We start from the raw sequence: 15,535 nt of genomic DNA, 5'->3' as shown, positions 1-15,535 counted from the left end.
TTTTTTTTTCCTTCCTTTCAAACCTCAACTGCTGCTGCCTGCAGAGCCTTCGCTGAATAGAACAGGCTTTGTCTTAGCAGAATGGGGCTTCCCTTGTGCTTGAGCTGGTGAAGAATCCACCTGCAATGCAGAAGACCTGGGTTCAATCCTGGGTTCAATCCCTGGGTTGGGAAGATCCCCTGGAGAAGGGAAGTATACCCACTCCAGTATTCTGGCCTAGAGAATTCCATGGACAGTATAGTCCAGGGGGTTGCAAAGAGTCGGACAGGACTGAGAGACTCACACACATTGTTAGCAGGATGAGCCAAAAGTTAAATAAAAGAGGGCAACAGGCAGGTGTAAGAACAGCAAACCAGTGCTCGTCTACTCTGTCCAGGTGCTTCTTACTCCCGTCCTGTTTTCAGTATTTCTTTCCTCTGCCTGCATGCCCTCTGGGCCATGGGTAAACTTCCAGTTTTACACAACAGCCTGGGTTTTCTTTACAGTCACTTCTTTTCCAGTCCACTGGTAGGACTCTTTTTTGTTATGTTTCTTTATTTGGTCCTCAGTTCCTTATCTTGCTAATAACTTGCATGCTTTTGTTTATCAACGTTTTTGATAAATTAAGCTTTTATTCTCGCGAGACCCTGGCCTTGCCCCCACTGCCTTTTAAAAAGTGTAAACTGAGCATTTTAGAAGAATTGTTGCTTTTGCTCTGTTCTTTCGTTTTGCTGTACCTGTTAATCAGCTGTTATTCAGACTTCAGAAGGAATGCCCCTAAGCTAATACCATGTTGGCACGTACCTCTTTCAAGGGCCTACCACCTCTTTTCCTGCCCCTCCCCCCAACACAAACAGGTATCAACACACCATTTTTAAAGTATTAGCTGATCCCATGGACCTTGATATTCAAGGGATCTTGTGCAGATTAAGTATAAAGATCGTCTTTTCTGAAACATCTGAAATTAAATAGAACCGTTTATCCTACAGCGTGCAAGACATTCTTTTGAGGATCAGATTTTTATTTCATGTTCTTAAAAGAGACAGAGATCATGAGTCATCATGTTAGGGCCCAGGATCTCAATAAAACAACTGTCTTGTGGATTTGATAAGAACCAGCTGATAGGATGATTCACCCAGGGATTCTGTCTTCGATTTTTTTCTAAGTTTAATTCTGTCGCAGTTTCACTTCCTAAATGCAGAAGCCAAGTTTCTGAAGAGTCTCCCTGTTCTTAAGCACCCTCAATAGGGCCTTGACATTGGCTACTGGCAGCCTGTTTTTGCTCTCCTGGGAAATTGCATTGACGTCTAAAAACAAATATCAAGTTACTCTTTTGAATGTAAATGAAATTATAAAACTGAGGCATAGCTCTCACTCTCCAACTGTGAAAATTTAAACCTCCTTCCCAGTCATATCTGAGCAAAGTTCCTTTTATTTCCATCCGTTAATATTTACATGGTCCTATTAAAATAAGTTATAAATACTTCTTTTGAAATAAAAACAAACATCTGTTAACCGTAGACACCTTTAAGCTTTTTTTCCCTCTTACTTCATCTCTTTGGTGAAAAACTCTAGGAAGGATGAGACTGTTACTTACACTGATTAATTTTCTTTTGCCTTTCTTAGTTATTTAATCTAGAAAGCACGTCAGGAGAGATAAGCTTAATGAGACACTGAGTCTTTGAAAATAGTTCGTAGATAACTCCGGTGGTTGAATATAAGCCTGCTGGTTTTGTAACACCTGTGACCTTGTGATTCATTAAAAGTGTTGAAAGTCAAGTGTCCAGGTTTCTAAGAGATGCTGATTTGGAGAAGGAATGTTGGCACGACCCCAGAATAAGACCCTCTGCCACTAAATATTAGTTTTTATAATCATGTCTTTGTGGAATCTAAATATATTTTAATCATATCAGTCTGCAGCCACAGTTTAATAAGAAAAGATTGGTATTTGCCCCCCATAATGTGCTGTTGCAAAAACTTTATTGGTCCGGAAGACAAGTTTAGTAGAATATGGATTAGGTCAGTGGGAAGGGTTCCTCTTTTTTTTAAGTGTAATTTTAAAACCATTGCATCCTCAGGCTACTTACAGAGGACTGAATGATTCTCTTGCTATAACTGAGGAATCTGACTCTTGCTTAATCTTCTGTGGTGTTTGTTGGTTTGTCTTGTTATTTTGGCTGCTCCATGTGTCACATAGGATCTTAGTCCCCCAGCCAGAGATCAAGCCCATGCCCCCTGCAGTGGGAGCACGGAGTCTTAACCAGTGGACCACCAAGGAGAGTCCTAATTTTCTGTGGTTTTGTCATTTACTTTTAGGTACCAAAGGAAGAAATAAAGGGGAATTCACAAATCTTCAAGGGGTAGCAGCATCTACAAGTGGGAAAATATTGATTGCTGACAGTAACAACCAGTGTGTGCAGGTATGGCTCCTAATTGTATACCTTTAACAACTTACGTTGATAAAATAGGTACAGGTGCAGTTTCCTGCTTAAGGCCTGCTGCTGCTGCTAAGTCGCTTCAGTCGTGGCCGACCCTGTGCAGCCCCATAGACGGCAGCCCACCAAGCTCCCCCGTCCCTGGGATTCTCCAGGCAAGAACACTGCAGTGGGTTGCCATTTCCTTCTCCAATGCATGAGAGTGAAAAGTGAAAGTGTGGAGAAGGAAATGGCAACCCACTCCAGTATTCTTGCCTGGAGAATCTCAGGGATGGAGGAGCCTGGTGGGCTGCCGTCTATGGGGTCGCACAGAGTCGGAGACGACTGAAGCAACTTAGCAGCGGCAGCAGCATACAGCCATTAGAAAGGCTAAAATTAAAGACCGACAACATTAAATGCTGGAAAGGTATGGAGTAACTAGAATACTCACACATTGCTGGTGGGAGTAAAAATGGGATAATCATTTTGGAAATTAACCTGGAAGTTTCTCATAAAGTTAGAAAATGCCTACCTCCAATTCCACTTCTAAGTCTTTGTCTAAAACAAATGAAAACATATATTCACAAAGACTTCTACACAGTTATCCAGAGTAGCTTTATTCATAATAGCCCTAAACTGTAAACAAACATCAATCACTAGTAGCATAGATAAAAATAAAATGTGATGCATTCATACAATGGAAAACTCTTCAGGAACCTCCCTTGTGGCACAGAGGATAAAAATCTGCCTGGCAATGCAGGGGACATGGGTTTGATCCCTGATCTGGGCAGATCCCACATGCTGCAGAGCAACTAAGCCCATGCACCACAACTACTGAGCCTGTGTGCTGGAACTCCTGAAGCCCACGTGCTCCGAGCCCGTGCTCGGCAATGAAGAACAGCCCCCACTCCCCCACAACCCATGGGCAGCAACAAAGACCCCCACAACCCCCCAAAAGAAAGACTATTCAGAAATGAAAAGGAACAAATTACTGATACATACAATGATACTAACGAACCTGAAATCATTATATCAAACAAAAAAAAGTGTCAGAAAGAACACATTCTGTGTGACTGTTCTAATGGGCAAAACTAATCTACAGTGAAGAAAATCAGAACAGTGGTTACACCTGGATATAAGGAGGACAAATGACCAGGGAGGGGCATATGATAACTTTTTGGTGTGATTAGAATGTTTATGTCTTGATAGGAGTATACGTCAAATGGAGTGGAATTTGTCGAAACTTACTGAATTCAACACTTAACATCGATGCATTTTACTAGATCTAAAATATACCTCTAGTTTAAAAATATAAATATATATAATGAGAATTAAAGGTAAAATTAAGTTATATATAATATATAGTGTTTCAGAAACATGGGAAGTTCAAACCAAAGTAATTGTAATAGCAATAACAACAGCAGAAACAAGAGAGGTGCTCACACTGGAGAGCTTATTACCTGCTGAGCAGCCTGCTCAGAGCTTTACACAGCTCGTCTCACCCTAACAGCCTTCCTCTACAGTAGACAGCACTGTATCTCTAATTTGTAGAAGAAACTGACCATTAATATGAGACTCTCCCAAGGCTACAAAGCCAGGTAAGTAGTGGAGAGGAACAGTAAATGGTACACAGTAAGCGCTGTGTATGTTAACTGGAAGAGCAATACACATACACAGATATTCCCCAGTCCGTCAAAGGAATGAATTGCAATTTAGTAGGTCATGATCAGCAGCTTAAAAATGAACTGGAACAGAACTGAAAACATCACAGAGCACTGAACATTATGAGCACTATTTCAAGAAACTTTTCTTTTGGCATGAGAATATAGAGGTGTGTGTGGGAGGGCAAGTGTGTGTGTTGGTATATCCCTTGGGTCATGATGCAAAGTCTATTTTTGACTCGGTGTCCCTGTCAAAAAAGTCTGAAAAACACTAGAATAGAAAGAAGAATGTAAGAAGTGTAACTCCTAAATCTATAATTTTAAGCAGTTTAAGCTATAATAAATATGTAAATTCTGAAAGAAATGATAAGGAATCAGCATTACTGTTTTAAATTGATGAATGTTATAAAAGCTTACAAAGCTGGAGAAGTTTCGCCTAATATCAAATATACAAAATGTGAAAAAAAAAAAAAAGCCTGTGTTACTAGGGTTAGACAATCAAAAAAAGCAGGGAAACTATAAACAAGGTGAAAAGACAGCCTTCAGAATGGGAGAAAATAATAGCAAATGAAGCAACTAACAAAGGATCAATCTCAAAAATATACAAGCAACTCCTGCAGGTCAATTCCAGAAAAATAAATGACCCAATCAAAAAATGGGCCAAAGAACTAAACAGACATTTTGCCAAAGAAGACATACAGATGGCTAACAAACACATGAAAAGATGCTCAACATCACTCATTATCAGAGAAATGCAAATAAAAACCACAATGAGGTGTCATTTCACACCAGTCAGAATGGCTGTTATCCAAAAGTCTACAAGCAATAAATGCTGGAGAGGGTGTGGAGAAAAGGGAACCCTCTTACACTGTTGGTGGGAATGCAAACTAGTACAGCCACTATGGAAAACAGTGTGAAGATTCCTTAAAAAACTGGAATAGAACTGCCTTATGACCCAGCAATCCCACTACTGGGCATACACACTGAGGAAACCAGAATTGAAAGAGACACGTGTACCCCAATGTTCATTGCAGCACTGTTTATAATAGCCAGGACATGGAAGCAACCTAGATGTCCATCACCAGACGAATGGATAAGAAGGCTGTGGTACATATACATGATGGAGTATTACTCAGCCATTAAAAAGAATACATTTGAATCAGTTCTAATGAGGTGGATGAAACTGGAGCCTATTATACAGAGTGAAGTAAGCCAGAAAGAAAAACACCAATACAGTATGCTAACACATATGTATGGAATTTAGAAAGATGGTAACGATAACCCTGTATGCGAGACAGCAAAAGAGACACAGATGTACAGAACAGTCTTTTGGATTCTGTGGGAGAGGGCGAGGGTGGGATGATATGGGAGAGTGGCATTGAAACATGTATATTATCATATGTGAAATGAATCGCCAGTCCAGGTTTGATGCATGATACAGGATGCTCAGGGCTGGTGCACTGGGATAACCCAGAGGGATGGTATGGGGAGGGAGGTGGGAAGGGGGTCAGGATGGGGAACACGTGTATACCCATGGCGGATTCATGTTGCTGTATGGGAAAACCAATACAATATTGTAAAGTAGTTTAGCCTCCAATTAAAATAAATAAATTTATATTAAAAAAAAAAAAGAAAAGAAAAGTGAAAGTGAAGTCGCTCATTCGTGTCTGACTCTTTGCGACCCCATGGACTGCAGCCTACCAGGCTCCTCCATCTGTGTGATTTTCCAGGCAAGAGTACTGGAGTGGGGTGCCATCGCCTTCTCCAACTTAAGGCCTACGATGCAAGAAAAGAAAGGGAAGCTTATCTTGTGTGTGTAGGCTTTACTTCAAATAGGGCTTGCATGTTCTGCCCTGTAGTCCTTACGACAGATATTCTTCCGTTTTTGCCCTGATGATTTCTGTGCTAGTTCACATTGCAATGAATGTAATTTGTTTTTCAGATATTTTCCAATGATGGACAGTTCAAAAGTCGTTTTGGCATACGAGGACGCTCTCCTGGGCAGCTGCAGCGTCCCACAGGAGTAGCTGTGCATCCCAGTGGGGACATAATCATTGCTGATTATGATAATAAATGGGTTAGCATCTTCTCATCAGATGGCAAGTTTAAGGTAAGATTAACTACAACTGACCAGTTGAGAGGCGGAATAAGAAATACAAGATAAAATTGTCTATTCTGGGGAGTCTCACAGATCCAATAAAATGTTCAACAGTTTTTCATATGCAGAACATCTTGACTTTGTCATGTATAAGTTTAATGAAGCAAGAGTCACAGTGATATTGTCATAAATCTACTCATGTATATCCTAAATATGGCTTTGTTTTATAAAGCAGTTAGTTTGCTCAGTTGCTTTTTAAAATACTCTTTTTCATTATAGTTTATCCCAGGGGGTTGGATATAGTTCCCTGTACTATACAGTAGGACCTGGTGGTGTATTCATGTTAAATGTAATAGTTTGCGTCTTCTAACTCCATGTATTCATGCTAAATGTAATAGTTTGCGTCTTCTAACTCCATTTATTTGTACTAAATGTAATAGTTTGCATCTTCTAACTCCATGTATTTATTCATGCTAAATGTAATAGCTTGTGTCTTCTAACTCCATGCATTCATGCTAAATGTAATAGTTTGCGTCTTCTAACTCCATTTATTCGTGCTAAATGTAATAGTTTGCATCTTCTAACTCCATGTATTCGTGCTAAATGTAATGTCCTTCTCCCCTTTGGCAACCACAAGTCTGTTCTCTGTGTTCACGAGTCTGTTTCTGATTTGTAGGTAGCTTCATTTGTGCCGTATTTTAGAGTCCACATATAAGTGATATCGTGTGGTGTTTGTCTTTCCCTTTTTGACTTCATTTAGTATGATCATCTCCGGTTGCATCCATGTTGCTGCAAATGGCATCATTTCATTCTTTTTATGACTGACTAGCACCACCTTTTCCTTATCCATTCATCTCTTCATGGATATTTAGGTTGTGTCCATGTCTTGGCTCTTGCAAACAGTGCTGCTATGAGCCTAGGGTGGCCTTCTCCAGTGGTTCAGTGGTAAAGAGTCTGCCTGCAGTGCAGGAGATGCAGGAGACCCAGGTTTGATCCCTGGGTCAGGAAGATCCCCTGGAGGAGGGCACGGCAGTCCACTCCACTATTCTTGCTGGGAAAATCCCATGGACAGAGGAGCCTGGTAGATTACAGTCCATGGGGTCACAAATAGTCGGATAAATGTGAAGCAACTGAGCACGCACACACAAATGCAGGGTTGTGTGTATCTTTTTGAAGTCTAGATTTGCCTGGCTATGTGCCCAGGAGTGTGATTACCGGATCATGTGGAAACTCTATTTTTAGTTTTTTGAGGACTCTCCATACTGTTCCCGATAATGGATGTACAGTTTATACTCACACCAGCAGCGAAGGAGGGTGCCCTTTTCTCCACATCCTCTCCAGCATCTGTTATTTGTAGGCATCTTAATGATGGCCACTCTGACAGGTGTGAGGTGGTACCTCGTTGTAGTCTTGCATTTCTCTAATTGTTAATGATGTTGAACATCTTTTCATGTACCCGCTGGCCATCTCTATGTCTTGTTTTGGAGAAATGTCTGTTAATATCTTCTGCCTGTTTTTCGATTGGGTTTTATTTGGTGGTTGAGTTGTATGAGCTGTTTGTATATTTTGGAGATTAAGTCCTTGTCAGTTGCCTCATTTGCAAATATTTTCTCCCATTCTGTAGACTGTCTTTTCGTTCGTGTGTACCTGTGTTTTTTATGGTTTCCTTTGCTGTGCAGAAGCTTATAAGTTTGATTCACTCTGTAAGTTCAGTTCAGTTCAGTCGCTCAGTCGTGCCGACTCTTTGCGACCCCATGAATTGCAACACGCCAGGCCTCCCTGTCCATCACCAACTCCCAGAGTTCACTCAGACTCGCATCCATCGAGTCAGTGATGCCATCCAGCCCTCTCATCCTCCGTCGTCCCCTTCTCCTCCTGCCCCCAATCCCTCCCAGCATCAAAGTCTTTTCCAGTGAGCCAACTCTTCCCATGAGGTGGTCAAAGTACTGGAGTATCAGCTTTAGCATCATTCCTTCCAAAGAAATCCCAGGACTGATCTCCTTTAGAATGGGCTGGTTGGATCTCCTTGCAGTCCAAGGGACTCTCAAGAGTCTTCTCCAACACCACAGTTCAAAAGCATCAATTCTTCGGTGCTTAGCCTTCTTCACAGTCCAACTCTCACATCCATACATGACCACTGGAAAAACCATAGCCTTGACTAGACAGACCTTTGTTGGCAAAGTAATGTCTCTGCTTTTGAATATGCTATCTAGGTTGATTAGGTCCCATTTATTTATTTTTGTTTTTATTTCTGTTGCCTTGGGGGACTGACCTAAGAAAAACATCAGTATAATTTATGTTGGAGAATGTTCTGCCTATGCTGTCTTCTAGGAGTTTTATGGTGTCATGTCTTATGTTTAAGTCTTTAAGCCATTTTGAGTTTATTTTTGTGCATAGTGTGAGGATGTGTTTTAACTTCTTTGATTTATGTGCAGCTGTCTAACTTTCCCAGCACCACTTCCTGAAGAGACTGTCTTTTTTTCCAATTTTATATTCTTGCCACCATTCCCTGGTGGCTCAGCAATAAAAAATCTGCCTGCAATGCAGGAGATGTGGGTTCAGTCCCTGGGTCAGGATCCTGAAGGAGGAAATGGCAACCCACTCCAGTATTCTGGCCTGGGAAATCCCATGGACAGAGGAGCCTGGTGGGCTATAATATGGGGTCGCAAGAGTTGGGAAGGACTTAGCGACTAATCCACCACCATCCCCTTTGTGTATGGGGTTATTCCTGGGCTGGCTGTTCTGTTCCGTTGATCCATCTGTCTGCTTTTGTACTGTTTTGACTACTGTAGCTTTGTAGTTTTGTCTAAAGTTCGGGAGAATTATTTCTCCTGCTTTGTTTTTTCCCTCAGGATTGCTTTGGCAATTCTGGGTCTTTTATAGTTCCATATAGGTATTGGATTATTTGTTCTAGTTCTGTGAAAAATGTCATGGGTAGTGCTTCTTTTTTTTTTTTCTTTTTTTAATATCATCAGGTTTATGTCAATTCAAAAAAACAACAATCTTTATAAAAGGTTATTGAGGCAATTTATATTTCCCAAATTAGCCTATAGATTGTCGTTTCTGAAGTTCCTTCAGGCCTGTGATAGATAATGATATAGGAGAAACAATTATAATACATTGTCTCTACCCTTTAAAAATATAGAAGCATTGTGAGGAAAAAAGACAGATACATGGAAATGATAGAAAACAATTCATGTCAGCCTTTCAGTCCAGTTCAGCTGCTCAGTCATGTCTGACTCTTTGTGACCTCATGGACTGCAGCACGCCAGGCCTCCCTGTCCATCACCAACTCCTGGAGCTTACTCAATCTCATGCCCATTGAGTTGGTGATGCCATCCAGCCATCTCATCTTCTGTCATCCCCTTCTCCTCCCACCTTCAATCATTCCTAACATCAGGGTCTTTTCCAGTGAGTCAGTTCTTCACATCAGGTGGCCAAAGTATTGGAGTTTCAGCTTCAACATCAGTCCTTCTGATGAACACTCAGGACTGATCTCCTTTAGGATGGACTGGTTGGATCTCCTTGCAGTCCATGGGACTCTCAAAAGTCTTCTCCAACACCACAGTTCATAAGCATCAATTCTTTCATGCTCAGCTTTCTTTATAGTCCAACTCTCACATCCATACATGACTATTGGAAAAACCATAGCCTTGACTAAATAGACCTTTGTTGACAAAGTAATGTCTCTGCTTTTGAATATGCTGTCTAGGTTGGTCATAACTTTCCTTCCAAGGAGTAAGCATCTTTTAATTTCATGGCTGCAGTCACCATCTGCTGTGATTTGGGAGCCCCCAAAATAAAGTCTGACACTGTTTTCACTGTTTCCCCATCTATTTGCCATGAAGTGATGGGACCGCATGCCATGATCTTAGTTTTCTGATTGCTGAGTTTTAAGCCAACTTCTTCACTCTCCTCTTTCACTTTCATCAAGAGACTCTTTAGTTCTTCTTCACTTTCTGCCATAAGAGTGGTGTCATCTACATATCTGAGGTTATTGATATTTCTCCCAGCAATCTTGATTCCAGCTTGTGCTTCATCCAGCCCAGCGTTTCTCATGATGTACTCTGCATTTAAGTTAAATAAGCAGGGTGACAAGATACAGCCTTGACATACTCCTTTTCCTATTTGGAACCAGTCTGTTGTTCCATGGCCAGTTCTAACTGTTGCTTCCTGACCTGCATGCAGATTTCTCAAGAGACAGGTCAGGTGGTCTGGTACTCCCATCTCTTTCAGAATTTTCCATAGTTTATTGTGATCCACACAGTCAAAGGCTTTGGCATAGTCAATAAAGCAGAAATAGATGTTTTTACCTTTTTGATGATCCAGCAGATGTTGGCAATTTGATCTTTGGTTCTTCTGCCTTTTCTAAAACCAACTTGAACATCTGGAAGTTCATGGTTCATGTATTGTTGAAGCCTGGGTTGGAGAATTTTGAGCATTACTTTGCTAGTGTGTGAGATGAGTGCAGTTGTACAGTAGTTTGAGCATTCTTTGCCATTGCCTTTCTTAGGGACTGGAATGAAAACTGACATTTTTCAGTCCCATGGCCACTGCTGAGTTTTCCAAATTTGCTGACATATTGAGTGCAGCACTTTCACAGCATCATCTTTTAGGATTTTAAATAGCTCAACTGGAATTCCATCACCTCCACTAGCTTTTTTCGTAGTGATGCTTCCTGGGGCCCACTTGACTTCACATTCCAGGAAGTCTGGTTCTAGGTGAGTGTGAGTGATCACACCATCGTGATTATCTGGGTCGTGAAGATCTGTTTTGTACAGTTCTTCTGTGTATTCCTGCCACCTCTTCTTAGTATCTTCTGCTTCTGTTAGGTCCATACCATTTCTGTCCTTTATCGAGCCCATCTTTGCATGAAATGTTCCCTTGGTATCTCTAATTTTCTTGAAGAGATCTCTAGTCTTTCCGTTCTATTGTTTTTCTCTATTTCTTTGCATTGATCTCTGAGGAAAGCTTTCTTATCTCTCCTTGCTTTTCTTTGGAACTCTGCATTCAAATGGGTGTATCTTCCCTTTTCTTCTTTGCCTTTTGCTTCTCTTCTTTTCACAGCTGTTTGTATGGCCTCCTCAGACAGCCACTTTGCTTTTTTGCATTTCTTTTTCTTGGGGATGGTCTTATCCCTGTCCCCTGTACAATGTCATGAACCTCCATCCATAGCTCATCAGGCACTCTGTCTATCAGATCTAGACCCTTAAATCTATTTCTCACTTCCACTTTATAATCATAAGGGATTTGATTTAGGTCATACCCAAATGGTCTAGTGATTTTCTCTGCTTTCTTCAATTTAAGTCTGAATTTGGCAATAAGGAGTTCATGATGTGAGCCACAGTCAGCTCCTGGTCTTGTTTTGCTAACTGTATAGAGTTTCTCCATCTTTGGCTGCAAAAAATATAATCTGTCTGATTTTGGTATTGACCATCTGGTGATGTCCGTGTGCAGAGTCTTCTCTTGTATTATTGTGGAAGCTGAAGTTGAATGGTTCTATGAAGGCCTATAAGACCATTTAGAACTAACACCCAAAAAAGATGTCTCTTTCATTATAAGGGACTGGAATGCAAAAGTAGGAAGTCAAGAAACACCTGGAGTAACAGGCAAATTTGGCCTTGGATTACAGAATGAAGCAGGGCAAAGGCTAACAGTTTTGCCAAGAGAACACACTGGTCATAGCAAACACCCTCTTCCAACAATACAAGAGAAGACTACACATGTCAGCCTTTAGGCAGTCATAAATTGTTTGGTACAATTTTGAACCATAGTGTTATGGTACCTAATTTAAGAACTGAAAGGAAAAGAAAACGGGGGCTGTCTCCAAAGAGAAAATATGAGCTGAGCTACAACTTGGAGGGAACCCATCATTCAGTGTACTTCTTGTTATTCCCATCATCCTCTGTATCTTCAGCCAGTCACTGAAGAATGGAGAGCTGTTTGATGACAACAGAAATCTCTTCTCCAAAAAGATTATCATCCAACCCATTTTCCACGTTTGTTCCCAAGATCATGCAACACTTTGTCACAAGCAGTGTTTTGAAGGCCAGGTGCAGTATTGTCCCCGTTCCGCCCCCTGCTGGTCCAGGCTTCTCTCTCAGTGGACAACATGAACTTTAACTCATTGGAATACAGTTCTGCGGCTTATTAACTGTCTGACTTTAGGCAAATTACATGACTTGCTTAAGCCTTGATGGCCTCTTGTTGCAAATTTGGATTTTAAAAAAATCTGACATACAGGATTTGGATAAAGGATTACATGAGATGTTATTTCTGGGTTTTATATGTGCCTGGTATGAAATAGGCATCCAAGAAGTGTTCTTTCCCAGTGCCTGTCCAAAGCATTCCGTCTGTTGGATCAGTTACGATTCTGGCTTCGTGACCTCATACTGGCTCCTGGGGCTCATTCCTTCTTTGTCCAGACTTATACGGGGATGATGCTCTTCATAATCTATTCTGAAATCCTAAAGATGTGTGAAATTCACTTAGTCTCTTATTGGAAGAATTTATATTTTCCTTTGTGTGTTTGTTAGATCACAATAGTCACCTCATCAGTTTTCTTTTTAAAAGGTACGTAATTATTAACCCTCAGGTTGGAGCCTCTGTTTTGAGTGGGCAGCATTTTTTCAGCCTTGGAGAATAAAAAGCTATCAACTTTGATTCCACCATATTCCATACCAATCTTCAATTGTCCTTGATTTTTTTGTTCCACTGCTGACTTAATGACCGTATCATGGCAATATGCTTGGGAAGTTCTGTCTTGCTGTGTCTCTAACTTCCTCCTCTTGTTTTCATAGTTGTATTTGCGGTAAGGCTTACCCAAATATGACAGCTTTAACTTTACTAGAATGAACACGTTCGGTGACCTCTTGAAAATACCTTCTAATTTGGAGATAACCCATTTATTCTAGTTTAATACTCTAGCAAAACCATGACCTGTTGTTTCAAATATAAAAACTAACCCTAAAATAGTTACTGAAAGTTTTATATCTGAAATATTTTAAATCTATTATATTAAAACAACTTGAAACAGTAGTTTTATATTTAGGAGAGCAAGGTTTCCTGTATCAAACATTTCTCATTCAGTGGTTCAGTATTCTGTATGTAATAGGGGCTCTCTTCTTGGAAGAGCTGGATTCTGATAGTGGGAAGACTGTTGGTAATAATTGGAATAAGCATGAAGGAACACGTATGCCCCCTAGAGGATTGGGGGAATGGTTATGGTATAGCTGCAACATACTCCTTTTTTCTTTTTCTTTTTTTAAATCCAAATCCAAAGGCTAAAAGGTTATCAAGTGAAAAAACTTTTGTACTTTAATGAGATTTTATCCAAGTGTGACGCTCACAACCATAAACAGCGATATTTATTTTCTTCTTTGGTGGAATTCAGCAAAATTAAACAGATGCTCAGGAAAACAAACTCTTAACACACATGTAGATTTCTCTGTATTGATTCCCAATAGTTCTAAGGATATAGTTTCTTATCTCCTTTTCTTTGTTTTACTCACCAGCTTCTTAGGCCTAATTTTGTTCCTCTCTGCCTCTTAAGTTTTTCCTTTCCATCTTCCCTCCTGACTTAGATCTTCCAGTCCATCTGGGAACCTTTTGTGACCTCAGAACAGATAAAGAGACCCCTGGCCACCATATTCGAAAATACCTCATCTCTTCTTTCAATTTAAGGACATATTTCTTGAGTTAAATATTTTCGTTTAACTTTCCCGAAGCCAGGGTGTAAAATATCTTTGCTTAGTATTCTGTTTAAATGGGGGACACATTGTCAGAAATTCTTATTTCACTTGGGAGAATCTAGTGCAGCTAATCAGGAGTGATGAAGGGAAGTGGAAGGAAAAAGAGGTTTTGGTTCAACATTTGCGTTTTTTTCTTTTAGACTTGCACTAGTTCTCACTACAGCATGATAGAACGGCTGTTATCCCTTATTTTCTATTTTTATGCTACCTAATTATCATCCTCTAGGTATTATGTGACTGAGTCATTCCAAGTAACAACCATTGTTCATAGTATTAGGTAATGGTGATGTTCTTGTTAATCACCTGAGTTCCCTCTTTTACCTTCGATCTCTACTGCCATAACTTCCATTCAGACATGAAAGTATATAAATTTTTTTGCAAGCTCTTATGTAATAGTCTAGTCTTTGAGCTAGATTGCAAGCACCAGGATTGAATTAACCAACAGATCCCCTTGTAAGAATACCAGTATTTCCTTTCTGAATAACTGTATCTCTTTGTTCTAAAGAGATGAGAACTGAATCTCGGTAATTTATAAACGTACAAGAATGAAAAATCCTACATGGCAACCCACTCCAGTATTCTTGCCTGGAGAATCCCATGCTCCTCTGCAGTCCATGGGGTCTGAGCTGATCATGACTGAAGCAACTTGGAGCACAGTGCTGAGCCTCAGCCTCCACTGTGGGGAGCCCCGCCTCCCTCTCTCCATTTCTCTCTGCACGTATCTTCATGTCTGTGGGGACAGAGGACAATCCTGCCCTTCAGGTATAATATCAACTGAGGAGAGTGGGAGAGAGGGAGAGTGTATCTGACACTTTCCTTTATCCTCCAGAATCTGCACGATCCAGGAGGCAAATGTCATCGCTGCCGTTTTGTAGATGAGGAAACTGAGGTTCCAAATGGTGACAGAATGAACTTTGCTCTGAAAATGTGATGATGCTAAGTGACTGGACAAACTGTGGTGTCATAAAAGAAGTTAGGAAATTCAGAGGTGCTAGTTTGGGGTGTTTTTTTTTTAATCTCTTTTTGTTTTTTTAAATGGTTTGACGTTGGTTGAGTTTGAGATAAAATCAGCCATGGCTAAAGATACGGATTTGAGAATCTTACACATGGCAGTGAAAGCTGATGCCGCAGCATAAATGAGGTTATAGAAGTGTACAGAGTCGACCTGTCCAATGTAGTAGCCACAAGTATTGTGAATACTGAGTTCTTGAAAGGGGACTGATCTGAATTGAGTTGTACCGTGAGTGTAAAATATACACTGGATTTCAAAGATTTAGTCCCCCCCCAAAGAATGTAAGCTAGTTCATTAATAATTTTTATATTGATTACTTATTGAAATGGTAACTTCTGGATATAGTGAGTCCTCTACATATGAACCTTCAAGTTGCAAACTTCCAAGATGCGAACGTGTGCTCCCAGCATGTCTGGCGTGCACTGTTGCCTGTGCGCAGCCTCTGCAAGTTGTGCTTTTGTGTACTTTATAGAGTACCATAGTGCAGTATCTTTACTTCAAGCCCAGGATGTCAGAAATAGGCATAAAAGCAATGATGATGTAGTTGGTATTGCTAAGAAGCACCAGCTCTTTACTGTACTCCTGTACTTTTCAAGGTACTGTACTGTAAGATTAGAAAT

The 15,535-nt window shown here is 40.5% G+C and overlaps 1 protein-coding gene across 4 annotated transcripts in view; it reads left to right on the top strand.

The window, feature by feature from the left end:
* The window catches only part of TRIM2 (tripartite motif containing 2), a 55,387-nt gene that overhangs the window by 30,221 nt on the left and 9,631 nt on the right, over nucleotides 1–15,535 (top strand). For all 4 annotated transcript variants that reach the window (XM_068989656.1, XM_068989655.1, XM_068989654.1 and 1 more), the window contains 2 exons: nucleotides 2,296–2,399; nucleotides 5,997–6,164. In XM_068989656.1, the coding sequence (XP_068845757.1) occupies nucleotides 2,296–2,399; nucleotides 5,997–6,164 (272 nt within the window). The remainder of the gene's footprint in view (nucleotides 1–2,295; nucleotides 2,400–5,996; nucleotides 6,165–15,535) is intronic.

This window comes from Capricornis sumatraensis, chromosome 17 (genome assembly GCF_032405125.1).
Source record: "Capricornis sumatraensis isolate serow.1 chromosome 17, serow.2, whole genome shotgun sequence".
In the NCBI taxonomy this organism is placed as follows: Eukaryota; Metazoa; Chordata; class Mammalia; order Artiodactyla; family Bovidae; genus Capricornis; species Capricornis sumatraensis.
The sequence above is the reverse complement of the archived record's forward strand: the minus strand, read 5'-3'. Positions and strand labels throughout refer to the sequence as shown.